The 20,048-nt window shown below is 49.4% G+C and overlaps 1 protein-coding gene across 2 annotated transcripts in view; it reads left to right on the top strand.

The window, feature by feature from the left end:
- The window catches only part of FRMD5 (FERM domain containing 5), a 303,422-nt gene that overhangs the window by 241,559 nt on the left and 41,815 nt on the right, over positions 1-20,048 (top strand). For both annotated transcript variants that reach the window (XM_045772273.2, XM_087859249.1), the window contains exons 2-4: positions 13,560-13,664; positions 18,338-18,380; positions 18,612-18,690. In XM_045772273.2, the coding sequence (XP_045628229.2) occupies positions 13,560-13,664; positions 18,338-18,380; positions 18,612-18,690 (227 nt within the window). The remainder of the gene's footprint in view (positions 1-13,559; positions 13,665-18,337; positions 18,381-18,611; positions 18,691-20,048) is intronic.

The following is a 20,048-nucleotide window of genomic DNA, read 5'->3' as shown; positions in this document are numbered from 1 at the left end:
CTCTTTGCTGAACTGAAATTGTGGAAATTGTCCTCCATTTTCTCATTCATACCCCTCTTCAAATTGGTCACTTGACCACCATTTATTCTGCCACCTAAAAATGTATTTAACCCATCACCTTTTATCCTCCTTGCCATTACCTTAGTTTGGGTGTCCATCAGAGCTCATTTGGAACGCTACAGTGATTTTCCAACTAGTCTCCCTGCTTCCAGTCTTACCGTCTTCCAGTCCTCTTCCACCAACATGAAATCCACTCAAGTCTTATTCCCAGCGAAAATCTTCCCACCCCTTGCCATCACCTATGGAATAAAGTCCTTAGCATGGCGTTTACAGCCATTCACCATCTGGCCCTTGTCTGCTTCTCCATGTTGATCTCCTGCAATAGACCTCCTTGTACTGGTGCAGTTAGTTGAAATTCCTGGAACATGCCCTCCTCTGCACATGCGGTTCTCTCTGTGACATCCCACTCCTAGGCTAGCCTCTTCTATGCACCCTTCAAAACCCAATTTGTAGATCACTTCCTTTTTAGTAGTCTCATTCCACCGGATCATCCCTGTGCCTTGTACATACCTCTGTGATGGCATGTATTATCCCATTGTACTTGTCAGAGAGTCTCCCTTACCCCAAAATAAGGTTCACCTTTAGTTAATGGAAAATTGAGGGAAATCATCCCATCACTCTTTGTCCCTAGAGTCTCCCTGGTCAGGGAGAATACGTATACATAACATGGCCTCGAAAGAATTCTTACTTGGAGTGCAGAGAGGACTTGAATACACTGAGGTGGCTGCTCCAGGGCCCAGCCCATTGACTGTCACTCACACAGTCTGATGTCACACACTTTTCTGAGTAAGCATCTTTGACTGATTGAAAAGAACACCCCAGAGAAAATATATAAGGCATTGTACCCGAAGAGAAAGACCCACAAGGCCAAATAAACTTGCCAGGGATGTATTGTTTTGCTGAAGCAGCTTTTCTCTTCATGAGCTGATGATTTTCTCTGGCCTGTGCATGTCATGTTGAAGATTAAGGATATCTGGAATGTATGAAGGAAGAACAAGCTTGATAACAGCCTTTGGAGGTGGAGAAAGAGTGCATATGATCTCTCAGGTTACACCCGACTCCAGCCTCAGCTCCCCAGTCTGTGGGATTTGGGATTGGCTACCAGCTGATCCCTAATCTCTAGGATGTAGAAATTTGGAAATGTTCTGATGCCCCCCACCCAAAAAATCTAAAAGAAAAAAAAAAAAGAAATCTGGCCGTAAGTGCACCGTATTTCTTCTTCGTCATCTTCAAATATTGGTGACTATGTTACTGGTTTCCTGTTGGTTTGGGGGACTTCTCCCTTTGTGTGCCCTCATGGAGAAGGCCAGCATCTGTACTTTTTCCAACAAGAGTGGTTTTCTGATTGAAGTGGGCCGGTAGTGCCTGGCTGTAAGAGATTCAAAGAATTCAGAAAAGAATTCAAGCAATGGGCTTAACTACACATTTAGATATATAGCCAGAGGATTATAAAGCCAATGCAAACCTGCAGAGAAGGATAGAATGGTAGGTTGCTTCCACGGGGCCATATGAGAAAATGAAAGGGTGGGAATTTAGCATAATAGAAAGAGTGTGAACTCTGGGGCAAGGCAGGCCTGGGTCTGAGTCCCACGAACTAGTCATGTGGTCTTAGACATGCCATGTAGCACCACCAAGACCTGGTTTCTTCTTTTGTAAAATGGGGTTAATAGAAACGTTCCTTATGGAATTGTTAGTGTTAGAATGCTGGTGGAATGCTTTGCACATGATAGGCTCTTAGGAAATGGCAGTTATGATTTTGGCTTTGTGTCGGAAATGATGTGATGGACTCTGACATCCCACCGGTCCGCCTGGGAGTGCTGTTGGCAGTGGCCCACATCTAGTGACTGCTCAAGGCAGGGGTATAAAAGGCCTGGCTATTTTGGCTCAACTTCAACAATTCTGAAGGGCCATTCTAACTCCAGAGCTCCCCCCGGATCAGCCAGGTCGACACCAGGCCTGCATCACAGCTCAGCTACTCCCTTTGCCTATACCAGCCTTCCTCCACTCTTTTCCATGGGCATTGATCCCAAGAGCACTTCTGAAACATGCTAAACTTTATACCAGTCTCTACTGCCTGAGGAACCTGACCTGTGACAAGGGATAGGCAGGTATCCAACCTTGTGTTATTAATCACCCATTGGTCAAAGGAGGTGAAGCCTGAAGAAGATCCTGTGGCACCCTAGCCAGGTGTCAGGAACTATTTTAGCAAGACAGGCAAAGCATCAGAAAAAACTGTAAGGGAAGGAGGAGATCCCTAGAGACATGTGGAATTTGCCATAGGAAGGCATTTGATAATTTCTAGAAGTGAAAAACACCCTAAATCTATTCCCTGTGAGCCCAGGAGGCTGTAAATGTTTTCTAACATCGACTCCCTAAAAAGAACTTGGCTATGACATTCACATCAATATAATTAAGCAGATGTAACAATTAGTCTTTTCCCAGTATGGAACTTTTAATTCCCTTTCCGATGGCAAAGACCCAGCTAGAAACCTTCCTGGGAGACCCATGTTTTCCTTCCTAATGACTGTGGCCTAAACAGCTATTTTGGAGCTGGGCTGTACCGTAGGCACCTTTCTGTTGCCCAGTAGCATTTAGGCTGGGGGTTCCCTGTCCCACTCAAGTGCAGCCTCTGGGAGCTAGAATCAGTAAACTAGACAAAAGGTAATGTCTGGGAGACCAGTCCTGCAATGAATTTCCAGGGTTAAGTGAGACTCTGCTCTGGACAGGGACTCCATCTCCGGGAACAGTCTCATCCCAACATGATCCTTCTCTGTTCTTTCCTACCCTGATCTCAGTGGGTAGTAGAGGGTGACCCAGGAGAGAGGAGCCATCAGCCTGGTCATATCATGTAGTAGTTAGCCGACAAATACTTCCTGAGGACCACGTCCAAGGCACGGAGCTATGCACGGAGAGTGCATATGCACTGGATCCCACGCTCCGTCTCTCCTGGTAATGGAGAGGAATGTGGACGTGAAGGTGGCGGGACAGTCGTACAAAGAGAGCGTGCCACGAGATGAGAGCAAAGAAGATGACCTTTTTCCAAGTCACTTTTTCCTGTCTCTAAATCCTCGATCTCTGCACCCCAAAGGATGCTCAAGCAGTGCCTGGCCCAAGGGAGGCCGTCAATAGACAGACATTGAACCGAGCGTCTGTCCCAGTGGTCTGTCATCCACTGTTTGGCCTTCAAATCACACAATATTCAGCTTGCAGCAGATGTGCAAGATTTTTTTCAGTAGCGGCCTCTCGAGCAGTGTTGCTGTGCAGCCCTCAGGGGACTCTTGGTTTCAGTGCTGATGGCCTTGCCGTACAGAGGCACAGAGATGACAGGGAGGTGCCAGAGGCCTTGGGGGTGCTGCTGGGCTCGAGGCTCCTGCCTCCCCTGCTCTCACTCCTGCTCTTCAGCTGAAAACCTGCAGAGGAGCAGCAATGTACGTCCAGAAGTCTTGCCTCCTCTGTTTGTTTTCTCCATCACACCGCGAGGCCTGGACCATGTTTTTGCCTGACGCCCTGGGGATCTGGTCATCCCTCAGTGCATGTTAGCAGATACATTTCCAAGCCCAAGAATTTTTATAGACCAAGAGGCACCTGGTGCTATTCAGCCACTGAAGTGTTAGATTTGGGAGAACCTTCGGGAAACTAACAAGTTCATGGACCCAGAGGCACTTGCCTCAAAGCACACCCTTAGCTTCTGCCTTAGCCTAGGTTCAGAGGCTCTGCCTCTGAGTAAATTTAGGACAGTGAAGGATGAGGTCGGAAGGGACACGTTGTCAGCCCCTTCCCATCTCGGTCATTCCCTACCCCTTCCTTATTGGACAGTTGAAGAGTTAATCTTATATACAGGGCTGTGCAAATAAAATGGCCAGACTGTCACCTTTGGGGGTGGGGAAGGCCCTTGCATATAGAAATTCAGGAGCCTCACTGCTCCTCTGGTTATAGTTGAGGAAACAGTGGGCTTGGAGAGGAGAGGGAGGTGGAGTCTCAGGATCCATTCAGAGAAGATTCTGCCACGGTCCTCACTGTGTGAGGCCGGAGATGTGCACTGGATGATCTGATGGGATTTTTTCCATCGCTCACAGTGGAATATAAAACGACCAGACTCGTAGCAAGATAATAGTTTCACACAATGGCCTTCCCTGTCTCAGACCTGCTAGAGGCGGTTTCTAGAATTGAATGAATTCTGTTTAGTTACTCTTTCCATTTACTTTGAGCAACAGCCTTGAGTTTTTTAAATTAATTAAACTAGTGATAAATGCGTTAGACCTCTCCCTTCCTGCAGCTACATGTTTAGGCTCTTCTGTTAAACTTTTTTTATCCTCACTGAAGAGAAGATGGGCTTGGAGTGTGATTACTCTGGTCAACTAATAACAGAATCAGAGACTCGGGGCACATAAGGGGATGTGGGATCATTTACACAGAAGGAAACCGAGGCTCAGGGAGGAAAATTACTTGCCCGAGAATTTGCCTTTCCTTTCTCCCATCACCGCCCTCCTGCCCCGGACTCCCTGGTCTGTGCTGAACACAGAAGTCTTGCCTTCGAGGCACATGTTCTGTACCCACCCATTTCCCCACCCCCGAAGGAGGGTCAGCTGGATGTTCTCCTGGAAAAGAGACAGGAAGGAGGAGGCTGGTCATGGCCGCCGAGATGGAAGTCTGAGAAGCCAGAAGAGCACAGGCACAGAGAGAAGGCAGGAGCAGGCAGAGGTCTGGGGCGGCTCCCACCCCACCTCCTGGACAAGAGACCCTAGAGGCCAGGAGGGGAAATGCTCTGAAATAGTCTCCCTGCTGATGAGAGCAGAATCGGGGTGGGAAGGGGCTTGTTCTCTGAATTAGTTTGAGGGTGACTGCCGGCTTTATTTTGTGACGATCTAGTTCACGGCAGAAGTGCAGTGAGTTTTGAGCTACTTAGCCACGGAGAGTAAATGGTAACTGGGGACTTGAACTTTCCAGCCAGAATTGGGCAGCTGCCCACTGTCAGGAAAGGCAGAATTTAAAAACCTGGCAGGAAGGAGCAGAGTTCTCTGGAGTACTTCCCTTGCAAGCCTAATGCTCTGACGTCGGCACTCTTGGTATGTGCCACCGCGAGGGCCGAACCCGAGGGAGAACTTGGCTGCCAGAGCGGGGCTGTCCACGTTTCCTCCCTCATCCCTGCAGTCTCTGCTCCCGGAGCAGCTCGGGACCAGCGGGTGCCGGAGAAGGGTTGGTCTGGTCTGCTGATCCACAGCCAGCAGCAGCAGCACCGGGGAACATGTTAGAAATGCACATCATCAGGCCCTGCCCCAGACCGGTGGACCCAGCCACCCTAGGACAGCAGCCCAGCATTCTGTTTTAACGACTCTGCAGCCTCCAGGTGATGCAGGCCGAAGTTCGGGAACCGCTGGTCCGGAGCATGGTGTGGTTCTGGTTCTGAATGTGTTTATCAAGGCAAGTCTGCTTTAAAGTGAGCTGGCCATCTGCCTCCTATCTTGCCCCCCCACCCCCGTCCTCCTCCACCAAAGGGACAGCCACTGTCAGGAGATTTGGGGTTTGTCGTGTTGCTTTCCCAGGCCTCAGCATTGTACAGTAAACCATCTCTCCGCCGTCTGTTTGGCCCTGGGCCCCAGCTGTCTCCATCCTCTCCCAGGACTCTCAGCTGTGTTGTGCCAGTGAGGTTGTTTCCACTTTGTGCTGGGAAGGGAGGCACTCATGGATGTGGGGCCACCCGCGGGACCACAGACCACAGAGAGTCAGGCCCTGGCACCCGACCCCGGAGCTCTCACTGCTCTGATGAGGGACTTTTCAAGGGAGGCCCTGGCCATCCTTCTCAAGAGAGGCAACGAGCATGCCCTGACTGTCCTCGCTGTGAATGCCAGTGGCTATGAGGGGCTGAATGAGCTCTGGGGGAACTCGGGGCTCCCATCAGAGAGCTGTGGGCTCTGCTTGTCCATCCTTCCCCTTTATGTGCCAACAGGTGGGGCCGTCCCCTGAGGATTCCATGGGGGAAGAGTCTGAGACAACAGTCAGCTCGCCTAGCTTTAACACCAGAGAGAACCAGTTATGTTTTTTGAGAGAGAGAGAATCTCCGGGGTAATTTAATGAAATACATTTAGCCAAATGCTTTTTTCTTTTTATTCTAATTAATGCCAAGGCATTAAAAGGTATAGTGACTATTGGAATTGTGTCGTTCTCATCCCCCACCGCACTCAGCTCCTCCTTCCCAAGTGTTAGGAACATGTCAAGAGCATGTTGTAAGAAGCTTTGCCTTTGTCTCCATGGCCCTGAGTAGAAGCTGTCAGGCCCCTGAGGGATTTGAGTTGATGGCATATATTTGATATTTTCTACTCTTCTTTCCACCTAGTCTTGGGAAAACACAAATCTGTGCTTGGAGAACCCTGGGCAGATTTCCAAAATGGTGGCCATCCCCATCACACATGTGGATGTATAGCTGGAACCCACCTGAGTGTTCTTGTCCGGGGATGACTGGCTTCCGTTCTGTGAGTGCAGTGTCTCATTGCTAAGTCCTTGTCACGTTCAAGTCCGTTCAGCCTAAAGAAAGCACAGGTCACGGGAAGCAGAGGAATTTGGCAGGAAAAGTGGACAGGGTTTTCATGTATATTATGTCACTTGTTTTAAGCCTCACAATAATCCTTTGAGAGATGTAGTATTAACCTCCTTTTACAGATAAAGAAATGAAAGTTCGGAGAGATCAAGGGACAGGTCTGAGATCACAAGCTGAGAAGTGGCAGAGCAGGGCCCTGACTCCAAGCCTGGTGCTCATCCCCAGTGCCTCCACCTTCCCAGAGCCCTTCCCCTCTCTGCTCCCTTTGTCTCCATCTCAACTTCTAGGGAACATGAGTGACCCAAGAGAATAGTTGAAAAGGAGACTGCACTGGGACTCAGAAATCCTGGCCTCTTCATTTATGGGTTGTGTCCAGCTCAGAATCCATCATGTTTCTTAGTACAAGCAAATAACCAGTTTTCTGCTGAGAGGGAGGGAAATGGAAGGAAAAGCTACAGGGTTAAGAGAACCAGTTGGATTGCTGAGCTTGCCACATTTCTCCTGAGCCTGGCCACCCAGGCCACTCCCTATAGCCCCAGAAATGCCCAGATATGCCAAATAGCATGTATATTTGCCCTTTGAGAAGGAGAAGGAGGGGGGAGGCAATACAATGAGTTGTTAAACTATCTTTAGGGCTGGGGGAAGGGGAGGTCTGTTTGCCCCAAAACGCTGGGCTTTCTTTACAAGTGATCTGAAGCAACTTTTAACAAGAGCACAGTTGTATGAGGGTGTGTTTGTAAGAGATAATATAAGCTTCACAAATACAACAATACGAAGTACTGAGTTTTTTTCTAACAAGCCTGGCTGACTTTTCAGTGATTCTGCAGCTGTGACATGACTAGTCCACTGAGATACTCGGCGCTGCCCAGAAAAATAGAACCAAAACTTATTCAGTCGATAGCAAAAAACAGCGATGCTTCCAAGGGTCACATGACTTATAAGAGTGGCCTCACTGTGGGGAAGATAGACAAATCTGCTTTTTTTCCAGGCCCAGTTCAGAGTTTTTCCTTTCCAGGAACTTCGCGGGGCACAAGGAACCCGCAGAGGCATGAGAACGCCTTGCCTCTTGAAGCATCGCCGCTGATATCTCAATAAGTCTAGGCTTCTCATTACCCGGCTCTTACAAACTCTACAACGGCAGGTTTGAAGGTTCTGCTCAGAGGGTCTTAACTGATCTTGTTGAGTCTGGGTTGGCCATCTGTGCGGACAGAGCACTCGGTCCTCCCTCCCACAACATTTGCTTGCACACCGTGACCTCCATGCTCCAGCCTGTGTTTTCCCCGCCCCACGTGCGCATCCTCTGCAGGCCGCACCATGTGGCGCTGAGCTAAGCCAGCTCTCTGACCCGAGCGAGGACTGCCAGCAGAACTCCCCGAGGCACCATGCCTGGCATCTGAACCTACAGATATCTCTTCGCATCATAAAAATCATGCCAGCTCCCTCAGTTTGCACGTCTAATGGGGGGTGGTGGCGTTGGGGCAGGAAGTTGCCATCTAGTAAGAATTAGGTGAGGCCAGTGGCTGCAAGAGTCAGGGTGAGCACCATTCTCTCCTTCTGAACTCTGACTTCCCTCCACTTGGGTTCTGGCCTTTCCCCGGGAGCCCCACGGCCACCTGGCTCCCCTGGCCTCGTGGCTCCTGACACTACAGACGGGATCCCTTGTGTCCGCATGGGCCCCATCCTGCCGGCCTACCTGCCGAGTTCTGGAGTCTGTCTCCTCTGAGAGTAAGGAGCCAAGAGCATGCCCGTTTGGGCTCACCTATGACGCTGCTGCTTTGGGGGTGACCTGCTGCAAAGACAGTATGGCTGCATTGCTCCCTGGAGTGAGCTGCTCCGTCTTCTCCCGGAGTGAGCTTGGCGGCTTTTCTAGCTGCAGCCTCAGCAGTTTCTGGACAGATTTTGTTGGTTTACGACTAAGCAAGAAAAGTGGACTCCTGAGCCAGGAGCTCTGCAGGGGTTCCCTCCCTTCAAAGAAAAATGGAAATGAGCGTGGAAGGTGCTGAGGTTAAGAAATCTGGGGCCCTGCCGTTAGCCTGTGGGGCCCTTCTCTTCCCTCCACCTCAGGAAGCTGGGCTGGGTGTAGCGCGTGAACACGGGGCAGGACTGCACCCCAGGAACTGATTCCCTTTCTGGCTCAGCTGTTCGTGCCATGGCCCTGAGAAGATGAGCTACTGCGGCCGCTGCTCTGTGACGTTCAGGCGCACTCCACATCATCTGCTCCTGAACCTGGCAGACATTGGCGCACACGTGCCTTCAGAGGACACTGAGACAGAAAGCAGTCTTGCTTTGGCCTGTAAGAAATTTCACTTTAAAGCTGAGCTAGAACGGAGGCAGCGATGTGGTCACACCCCTGCCACCGCATCCTTCCCTGTCAGTCCCTGAGGACAACCGGTTCACCCTTGCCCTCTCCTCGAAGCATCCCCTCCTTAGCGTGGGCTCCTGACACCCCTGGACTCTTGTGCTTTTGGACCACAGATGCCTGCTGCCTACTCCCGTCCCTCTCACGTCTGCCCTCTCTAAGGGCCCAGGAAACTGTGGCCGGTTCCTCTTTCATAGCACGTGGCCCAGGGCCTGAGAATGTTTTGATCGCTCTTGCCCCCTTCAGGACCCACGTAGTTTAAGCTTGAAATCTGCCTACCTCACTGATTAAATGAGGTGAGGCCGAGTGCGTGGGGGGCTTTCTACATGTTAGCCACTCTGATCAGGGTCCCTGGGATTGACCCCATGATGGGTCAGATTAAAGCTGCTCTCCTGTCCAAAGTTATTGATTCTGAGGCAGAAAATGCAATTAACCTTGAATAGTTTAGGTCCCTGGCCCGTGCCTGCTTACTGCTTGCTGCCTCAGTCTCTTCCCTAAAGAATAGAGAACCAGAGCCTGGAGCTCCAGGGAGGAGCGAGAATATGAATTCTCCCAGCCTCAGTGTTGCAGAATGAGTCTAAGGAGTTCATCCATCATTCTGCACACCATACAGAGAGAGTAAAGAGGTTGCATGAATATGCACTATTATGTTCAAATACTACCAGGTACTGTTTTCAAATAGGTACTGTTGTGGTTCACAAAATAAAAATTTATTTTTTAAATGCATGCTTAGTAGGTTATTTTGACCCAGTAATATCCTTGGCAAGAGAATAACCTCAGAGGTTTAGCTGGATTTGGGTGCTCTGCCACAGCTCACTTGTCCTAAAGATAAACATCCACAGGCTTGGAGCCCTGACTTTGTGACTAAACAGTAATCACCTGTCAACGCAAGTGCCTGTTTCTCTGACGTAATCAATGGCACAACATTCAGCACACAACACACGGTTTAGCTTGTAGCATCAGAGCAACTGTAGGCGAAGGGAAAAGAAGACAGTACACACTGGACTTCGCCGTTCCGCCAAAAGACAAGACTTGGCTGCCACAGAATATTCCAGAAAGCCCCCGACGTGGTGCAGGGAGACCACAGAAAGAGGATAATAGGACACAGCTGGCTGGCATCTGAAAGTACAAGGCCAGGAAGTTTAAAATTCCTACACTCGCCCCTGCCAGTGGCTTCTTGTAAGGAGGCCACCATGATGGTTCAGCTGAATGTGACTCCCTGCCCAAAGGCTGCCTCAGGTCACTCCGCCAGCCCCTGGCATGAGTGCTCCAGGAGAGGGGCGGGCTGCAACCCTCTCTGACAGGTGCCACGGCAGTGCTCTGAGTTGACTCTGCCTTTTTGTTTCTGCTGGGAATTTAAACTTGGTGGACTTCTGCCATATGGAGGGGCTCTGTTCCTACCTCTCTTCCCACTCCCCTCACCTCCCACCCTCCAGCCTCAGAGAAACAGCTTCTCTTCGTTAGTCTTCCTAAGAGCCTTGTAACTCAAAACCATGCATCTACCAACGGTAAATGGAGCCTGAGGGAACTATGACTTCATGGCGGGGAGCAGGAGTTTCACCAGATGCTGAAAAGTAGCAAGAAAAAGATCCTTTTCTACTTATATAAGAGGAGTATAATGGGATTTTTTTTTCATAACTACCTCATGAAAAGCCATGCTTGCTTTTTTTTCCTGTGAAGTGCGAGAACTCTGAGTTTGGATCCACTGAATAAAAAGTTCTCACCAGCTAAGGTCCCTACGAGTGTATTCAAGTTCCCGGTTCCTGCCGGGAAAAGATGAGTTATTTTCATGGAAGACATGATTCTCATAGAAAGTTCTTGTGATTTCTATCACACAAGCACATTTTCGCCATGGCTGCCCCAGGCTCCTGGTGATATGGTGGTTGTAGGGGGGGAAGTGAAGTACTTACAACGCAACGCAGTTGATCACCATGAAGTAGCCATCTTGATGCAAAGTAAAATTTTTGGAGAAAAATATTCACGATACGCAACTGTTTCTTAATATTCAATTCCAGTTGCTCTGGGAGAGATAATAGTACAGGACATGCCGCTTGGGATAGAGTTAAACATATTTCCTCTGCTCCCAGAAGAACCTTAAAAAGGAGTTTAAGTTCTTCCCACACTCTGGGGTATCAGGGAGGAAATAGGTGGCATTCCCTGCCCAAAAAGACAGTTGTTGATGGAGTCTTTCGAAAAACCTGGTTGGTAACCCACTGCGAAGTCCCAGCATGATTCTTCACAAGTCTGTCCTGAGAGTAGCTCTTTCTGATGGGAGATCAGAGAGTGTAAGAACTGGGGCAGCTGCCTTGGGCTTGTGTTAAGAGGAAGCATGGGGCCAGCAGAAGAGGCAGGGAGGTGCACACGTCGCACTGCCTTCCATACTTGAGCTGTTGACTCAATCATCCTTCCAGTCCTGCAAGGACAAGTTTCTTAAGATGTTTGCTGAGAGATTGGATAGCCTGCCCTAGTTCTCCTTGGAAAGTACAGGGTGAGCTGGCAGAAGGGGAAGAGCTGAGGTGTAAACCTTCCATGGAAGTCTTAAATGTCTGCCCATTCTTGGAGCAGTACTAGGTCCTTGGGCCTTCACACAGGTGAGATACTTCGAATTTTATAAGTCAGCCTTGATTTTGGATGCAAAATGAGACACAGTCCCCCCCAGAGATGATCGTCTCCGCTGAGCTGCAGAGACCACTGGGGACAGGCCTAGAGATTGCTGTCTTGCAGAGCTCCAGATATTCTGACAGTTTCCTGCAAGTCACTCCTCCCAGCTCATCCCAGATACGGACGCAGGTCCCTGAAGGAGAAGTTAAAGGTTTAGAAATGGCCTAATTTCCTAATTTATGAAAACTTTTAGCCAGCCCTCTACCTTCTGTTTATGCATTTGTTCACTTATTCGGTGAATAATTGTTGAGCACCCAGCTAACACATGCCAGGCCCTGTGCTAAGCTCTGGGGGAGGGCTCCTGCCTTCATGAAACTTACAGCCTGGAAAGGGAGCAGACAGTAAATAAACAAGTAAACAAATCAACAAGATAATGACAGATTGTTGTAAGTCCCATGAAGGGAATAAACAGGATAAATGAGATCCTAATTGGGAAGGGCCCTTCTGTAGGGGAAAGACCTGCAGAGGGGACATTTGAGCTGAGACCTCGAGAGAAGGAGTGGCCACTGGAAGAGCTGGAGGAAGGGCAGTCCAGGCAGAGGGCGTGCAGAGACACAGGGGTGGAAGGCCTTGGAGCATCAGCGAGAGAAGCTGTGGCGAGGGAGCAGTGAGGAGAATGATTCGGGAGGAGTGCATGGGAGGCACTAGCTAGGGTGTTAGAGCCTTGGAGGCTGTGGTCAGAGCTTAGATTCTATTCTGAGAGCAACGGGAAGCCGCTGACAGTGTTAGGCAAGAGTGGAAACCTAATTAAAGATCACTGTGTGCTCAACGCCACATTGTTTGTAATAGCAGATTAGAAGCAAATTCCATGAATAGGGAGCTGGGTAAGTACATGTGGGCTCATCCCAGTGGTCTGCAGTAGTTAAAAACCGTGAGGCATGTCTGTATGTACTGCCAGAAGATTCACAAGATACCCTCAGTAGGAAAAACAAACAAACAAGAAATAGAATACAGCATAAAATATGCTGCCCCTATATCTTAAAAAGTGATGTATATGTATATAGGCTTGCCCATGTATAGAATCCCACATTAAGAGTACACAAGAAGCTGGTCATGGTGCTTCTGGGGAGGGGAACTGAGGCACAGGGTGACCAGGGTGAAAGTGAGACCTAGTCTTCATAGTGTATCCTTTTGTACATTTGAATATATTAGTATGCCTGTGTTACATATTCAGGAAAAAAGGTCCTATGTCGAAATTGTGGTCACCTTGTTTGCTGTGTGGAGAGAGGGTGTTGAGAGATAGTGGTGGCTTGACCATGGGATGGAGACAAGTGGGTGGATTCAGGATCTATGTTAGAGGCAGGGCCAGCTGGACTCAGTGTATCGCACACTGACTTGCCCTGCTCCCGCGAGTTCAGGAGAGCTTCATGCATTTGGGGTTGGAACTGGGCTTACCTGACTCTCCTCTGACATCTTTGTGGAATGAAGGGTTCTTGGGCTCCTTCCAGGTGCAAAAAGCCTTGGAACTCAAGAGACTGTCTAATGCATCACAATATGGAGGACATAGTTACAGACACGTTCCCTTTCCATATCCTCATCCAACTTACAGTTGATTTTTTTAAATTAATCTCTAGGCCCCGCATGGGGCTTGAACTCACGACCCTGAGATCAAGAGTCTCATGCTCTACCAACTGAGCCAGCCAGGCACCCCTAAATGATTTTTTTTAAATATTTTATATATTTATTTGAGGAGAGCAAGACCATGAGCAGGGGCAGGGGAGGGGTAGAGGGAGAGGGAGAAGCAGGCTCCCCGCTGAACAAGGAGCCCGATGGAGGGCTCGATCCCGTGGCCTTAGATTATGACCTGAGCCAAAGGCAAATGCTTAACCAACTGAGCCACCCCGGCCCCGCCCCCCCCCGCCAGCCCTAAATGATTTTTAATGACAAACAATGTTACACTGAAGAAGCCCTATCATTTCTCAATGGAGCTTGCTTGCTTTGCAGAGAGATGCCAAAGGCCAGTACCTGTTTGATCTTCTTTGCCACCACCTGAACCTTCTTGAGAAAGACTACTTTGGGATCCGCTTTGTGGACCCAGATAAGCAGCGGGTAAGTCAATATTCGAAGCACAAAGGGAGGAGAAGTTTGGTCAGTAGTCTGAATCCTTGAACTGCCACTGCCAACTGTCTTGAGTCTAGCCTCAGGGATCAGAGACCACCCGGGCCCTACAGTTGGGTGTCACCTTTTCAGATCATGTTATGAGATCTGGAAGCCACCTCAGCAGAGCTCAGCTAGCGTGGCCCATCGTTTCACAGATACTGAGGTGGAAGCCTAGAGGGCTGACGTGATCTGCCCAAAGCTGTCCAGTTGGAGGCAGAGCAGCTGGGCTGGTGTTACGGTCTTCGAGCACCAGTCACAGGCTGAGCCTCTCCCGCCTTCATTCTAGTAAATGAGCTGAACCACACAGTTCTGGTCGGAAGGGCCTTACCGGAAGTAACTACACCACCCCAGTTTGGGCAGGACAGAGATAGAGCCGAACTGACATGGGCCTCTGAGCACCTTGCAAATGCTGCCGTTCTCATTCTGCTCTACACAACACGGCTGGCTCTGCAGACACGGGGTTCCTTCCGGACAGGGATGAGAACAGGTCCATCACCCCCAGGCCCCAGCCTCCCTCTCAGCTCCAGCTCCCCTGACCTGTCTCCTCCCTGCTGTGGCTCTCCGGATGTCATCCTTCTGTCTTTCCGGAGCCTCCACCTGTACAGTCCCCCTGCCCAGAACATTTCTTCTCCCTTTCCTCGCTTCTCCACACTCCACGCTTTGCTTCTAGCTGACTCCTTCTCACATGTAATGTCTCAGCTTAGACTTCCACTTCTTCCAGGGATTCTTCCCCCACCCCCAGTGTGAATGAGGGGCCCCTCCTGTGTGCCCCACGCACCCTGTACCACCCCTCTTGTAGCACTTTCTACACCGTGCTGTGGTTGCCTGTTGGATTACCTGTGTTCTGGGCAAAAACAGAAGTTTCCAGAGTGCATGCGCTTTCTCTCATTCAGCAGTACCTCCCATAGAACAACACAGGGCCTAGAATGTAGTGGACATTCAGTAAATATTTGCTGAAGGAATGATGAAGGGGTGAGTTCATGGTGTATAATGCCAAAATTTCCCCCTCCACTTGCCCAGCTGCTCCGCCAGCAGACACCTGCACTTCCTAGAACTTCTGTTCATCAGCCCTCTCCTTTCTGTGGGGCTGCATCTTCTGGTGCCCCCACTGAAGTGGGAAAGTATGCAGAATGTTTGGGCCTGTGTCTCCCTTCCCTATACCCCTGCCTACCCCCCACTGTGGTCTACCATCCTCCAAATACATTATCAGCAGAAATCCCAAAGGGTCCCCCTTTCATGGGTCCACTGATTTTCTTCACAGCTCCAAATATGGGCTCCATCTGTGTTGTCCCTGGGCCTCGGAGCCCCAGAAGGCACAGCCCCCCAGCAATGCCCAGGACCACAAATAATGAATGAATGGATGTGCCCCTCAACATGCCAGAGTCAAGTGCTGTTTTGTTCTTTGACGCTCTGAGCCACTGTGTCACCAGCTCCCACTTACAGTTTTATGCTGAACACTTTAACTTAGAGAAAGAATCCAAAGGACTGTATCCCTTTCTTTTGACAAGCCCTGCCTCCTTCACTGACATATTTGGGTCCTCCTGGCTCAGCAGAATTTTGAGTATCACCACTGTTTAGGAAGTAGTGTCAAGGTCAGCCCCTTGCCCTATGAAGGCTCCACTGTCTTTACATAAGTACTGTCCTTAGCTCTGGAACATAGTATAAGACCCCAAAAGGGCCATGATACCAGGAAGCTACATGTCCCCACATGCTGTAGGTGTCCATTCACTATACAATGATGGACTACTTTTACAAGGGGGTTTCTTGTTGTGTATTTTTTTGGTCAGAGCTGTTTCTTCTTAAGAAGGAAGGCCAGTGACCCCAAGTTCTCTTCATCTTCTGAAGACAGTGGCTTATGGAGAAAAAAAGACAAAACATATCCTCATTATTTTCTAGTTAGGTCAAAAGGTGCTTGAGGAGAGTAAGAGAGTACATGGAGGGGATGAAGATCAAAAGCAGGAGATAGAGAAATACAAAGAAATGGGGGAAAGGAGCAATAAACAGGTATGGAGTGGCTGCTGTGTGCTGGGCTCTGCATGAGCACGAGCCTCGGCCTCGCAGCCGGTGTGTATGGAGCACTGAGTTGTATCAGACACAAAGCTGAGAGCTTCACATGTGTTCTTTAATCCTTACACAAATGAGACGAGTATCCATAGGTCAAATAGCCATTCTCTGGATGAGGAAATAAGATCTCAGGTTAAGTAGTAACTTACCCAAGACATGTGGCACTGCCAGTCTCCAGCTCAGAGCTGTCTGACCTCAGGGTCTGTGTGGTTTCTAAGGTTCCATGCTGAATTCATACCTGATAGTTTCTGAAGTTGTGTGACTGTACCGGGTTAAGGAGAGCAGAGAGGTTTGAAATGGTGCTTGAGAGTTGTGGGGAAATAGTCACCCTAGATCTGATGACTCGTGGTGGAGATGGAGGGGGTAAGCTCCCCGCTCCCTTAGGTTGTGAGGTCCTAAAAGAAACCTTCTCTCCTGGGGCACCAGAACCCAAGCTCACATCCGTCCCCTCACTGCCTGCTCTACACAGGTCCCATGGGGTCTGGGAACTCTCCTGGTCCCTCTTGGAGGAGCTGCCCTCACTCCCCCTCTCCCCTGTTGCTGGCTCAGGCCCAGGGCCCCAGCTTGCTTTCAGCCTCTCCCTTCAAAGTGGAGGCACCCTTTCCAGCCTCCAGAGCCTCCAGATTGTGCCACATTGGCCCAAGGACCCAAATACAGGTAGAAACTCCCCTCTCCAAACCTTCTTTTCTCTTCTCCTGACCCTTCCTTCCCAGTCTCATGTTATCAGTTTGCTAGTGATTGTGGGACCCAGATTTAGCCAGACCGCTGCTAAAGGTAACTCTGGCCATCGCTGTCTTTTTGGGATCCTGATTTCTCTTAATTTCTCTACCAGACCCTTAAAATCTCTTGGACAAGCTGTGACAGCTTTCCCCTCCCCTCCCACCCCTCTCCTATCTCCTCCTTGAGCTCTCACTGCAGTGTAGACGGAAGTCCTCTTCAGCCTTGGCCAAGGGGCATAGCCTTTTCGTCATTCAGCTCCACCTGCCCTCTGCTGAGAGTACATCTCAGTCTTTCCTAGTAGTTTCCGTCTTCCGTTGTTTATTTATTTTAATCTATCAGTCAGGTGCCTGGGGGCATTCTGTTTACTGAGCCCCAGACACTCGCTGTGTTCTCGCTGTACACAGTTCCCAAGTGCTCCCATCAGACAGACCTCCTCTGCCTTCACAGGCTCAGCCTCGAACCGCAGTTGTTTCCGTGCAATTTCATCTCTTGCCTTTGCTTCCCTGTGAAGCCAAGCTGCGGTGGGCCGTGTAATGTGAGAAGGACCTCTTAACCACATTGAGTGGCTATAATGAGTTGCCAGCCTCGTGGGAACTCAGATCAGAGGAAGCAAGAGAGCAGAATGTCAGCCCAGATTATCCATGTGGAGCTGACGGAGGAACTGGCTCTTAGTGGGTCCATTAACTGCATGACCCACGGCCCAGCCCAGAAGGTGAGAGCTGGGAATCGCGGGAGGCCAGGATGCTGTCTGCACGGTCCTGGCTGCTTTCCTGCCAGAGGGAGGGTTCTGCCAAGATGTTACACTAAATGGAAGTAGCCAGAAAAGAGGGAGATGTGGACCCAGCATGGACCTGCTTCCTTCGTCCGTTTGTCAGCTGCATCTTGAACACTCTTCTAGGCACTGGTGGCTGGTACAGTTTTCTGCCTTCACAGAGCTTATGGCTAATGGTTTCAGTCTATTTCCAGATAATCAAATCCCAAGTAACAGCAGTGGTAGCTCTCTGCAAACTGTCACATTTCCTGATTAGCATAAAAGCAACAAACATCAATAATGCATTTTATAAAGCATTCGTGTAGAACTGGGAAACAGTTATAGAATGATCTCGTTGCTTCCTTCCCGCAAACATAAGTACCATGGGGAAAAAAGGCATTGCTACGATATCCTGCCTCTACGAAAATCCAAGGGAAAAACGATACTATCCTACACATTAGTTGTGGTTAGTTATCTTATGAGACTGAGACTTTAAACATCCTTGGATGCCAAGGAATCAGAGTATGTATGCCCTAACACAAGGGCTGGCAAATGCTGTTCAAATAAAGATATGCACCAGCCATCCCTCCCTTCCCACCATTGATGAAATTCCACCTGTTAATACTTTCGAGAGCCACGACCAATAGCCTCTGTCCTCACTGCCCACCCCTGCCGAAAAAATAGCTGGCACATAACACGAACACACACGACCCACTAAAGTCAGTGTTACCCTGCTCAAGACAGGCGGGGCTTTGTCCGCATTACACATGCGTGCATTCGCTTGTGCCTACTGGTATGCCAGAAATATGGCTCAGAACTTTGGCACCCTACTTTGGAAGGCAGCGTTGCCAGGGAAGCCCAGAAATGGCATCTGAAGCTGGAACTCTTCCCCCTTTGCAGCTGGTTCCATGGGGAGCTTACTTCAAAAAATCCTACCACTCTCTACTCTCCGAGCCTGCATATCACAAGCTTTGGGGCTGTTTTCACCCTGGGCTACAATCTGTCCAGCTATTTAAATAGGGTAAAACAAGTTATAGTTGACACTGCTTCTCATTAGGATTTTCTTGTTCTGTGTTCTCTGTTTCAGCATTGGTTGGAGTTTACAAAGTCTGTGGTGAAGCAGTTGAGATGTAAGTATTCTTCATGTAAAGGTGGGAAGCCTCACCCCTGGGGAGGGTGGGATGGAAACTCCCACTTTTAGTAAGTCTTGGTAATTGTCCAGCGTTCCTGTGTAAGTTGGTCCTAAACCCATGAGGATTTTCTTACGATGGTTCAGAAGCCCGTGCTTCCCAGTGGGGAGGGATGCCCAGTCATCCTCTGGGAAGGGTCTTTCCTGAGACAGGCTCACCTTGTCTCTGCAGCCCAGCCTCCGTTCACCATGTGTTTCCGTGTGAAGTTCTACCCCGCAGACCCTGCGGCCCTGAAAGAAGAGATAACCAGGTAAGGCTGAACTTCCCCCAGCCACGAAGACCTGTGGGAGAGGATAGGACAGAGGGACTGGAGCCTCTTGGATCCTCTATTTTGGAAGCTTCTCACTCTTATAAGGAAAGAATCTTCCTAAATATAACCTTACTTCTTCTGTATTTCATTTCCACATGCTTTCTTTGCTCACCCCCTCAATAGAACTGGAATAGAGTGAGGGGTTCTTTCCGTCAAGGGGTATGAATACTTCATTTAAACTAGCCATCCACAAAGGGACCTGGAGTAATTAATTAATCAAAACATTTTTTTCTTTTACCAAGGATGTGGCCACCATGGATGTTTTTAGAGAGGGTGGGTTGCTTTTGGGGGGGGAGTGCTTGAAATAGACTCCAGTGGCCTAATGTACTTGGGAAATGCCAAAGCAGCATACTGCAAAATAAGCTGGGAGGTACTGAAGATTTTAAATCCAAGTGGATAAACTCCAGTGTGCAGATGGATGAGGTCCGTGATGAACTCTTCATTGTGGGGATCATGTTCTGTGGCGGGCAGACAGCCGCATGGAATGAATCCTGTCTCATCCAGCAGCACTTGAGGATGAGAAAGAACTTCTGTGCCCACATCATCCTACAAGAGGGTCAAAGGATAGGTGCTTCAAAGCTTCACCAAGGTTCTGTATATATGAGCCAAATTCACTCTAAAAGTCTTGCCTCAGAGATTCAGCAATGCTCCGTAACAGAGATCCTTAATTTTTATATTAGAAATATCTAATTCTGACATTAGCAGAATATTGGCGTGGCCTCGGAGAGGGTGGGGCCCTAGAGCAAGAGGTGATGCCAGGGAACCCTAGAGCTGAGGAAGAGACAGCGCTGCCAGCTCTCCGCTTCCCCCCAAACCTTGAAGACTGCCGAGACTGGGTGAGGCCGTGGCCAGTTATGTAGACTCTGACCTCTAAGTCTTTGCAATCTACTTCCAGATCCTGAACTGCTTGGGAGAATTCCAGAGAAAGGAAAGAGGGAAGAAGGGAGGAAGAAGGAATATGGATTTATGTTCACTTCCTGTTCTGAAAACCGTGCCACTAGCTTTGTCAGATAAAAGGAGCTAAAGTTTCTCTGAGAAGGAAAAAGAGGAAGTGGGGAGAGAAGAGGGCAAGAAACAGGGCTATGTAGTGCAAAGGAAGCTAAGAAGTGGGACAGGAAGGAAAAGTGGGGTCTTCACACGGGCCCCAGGGGAGGCTGGGGGGACTCTTGCAGCGCAGCCAGAAGGATGAGGAAGGTCGTTTCTTTGGGATGCTTGGGCAGTGTACACGCACCACCTTTGAAGTACTGAGGCGGCGAGTGTGTTCGTGCCACTCACTGGCTACAGAAACTGCAGGCTCT

The sequence above is a fragment of the Ursus americanus genome, chromosome 36 (genome assembly GCF_024610735.1).
Source record: "Ursus americanus isolate L20-20 chromosome 36, mUrsAme1.1.p, whole genome shotgun sequence".
Taxonomy (NCBI): Eukaryota; Metazoa; Chordata; class Mammalia; order Carnivora; family Ursidae; genus Ursus; species Ursus americanus.
This window is presented reverse-complemented; position numbering and strand designations above follow the sequence as displayed.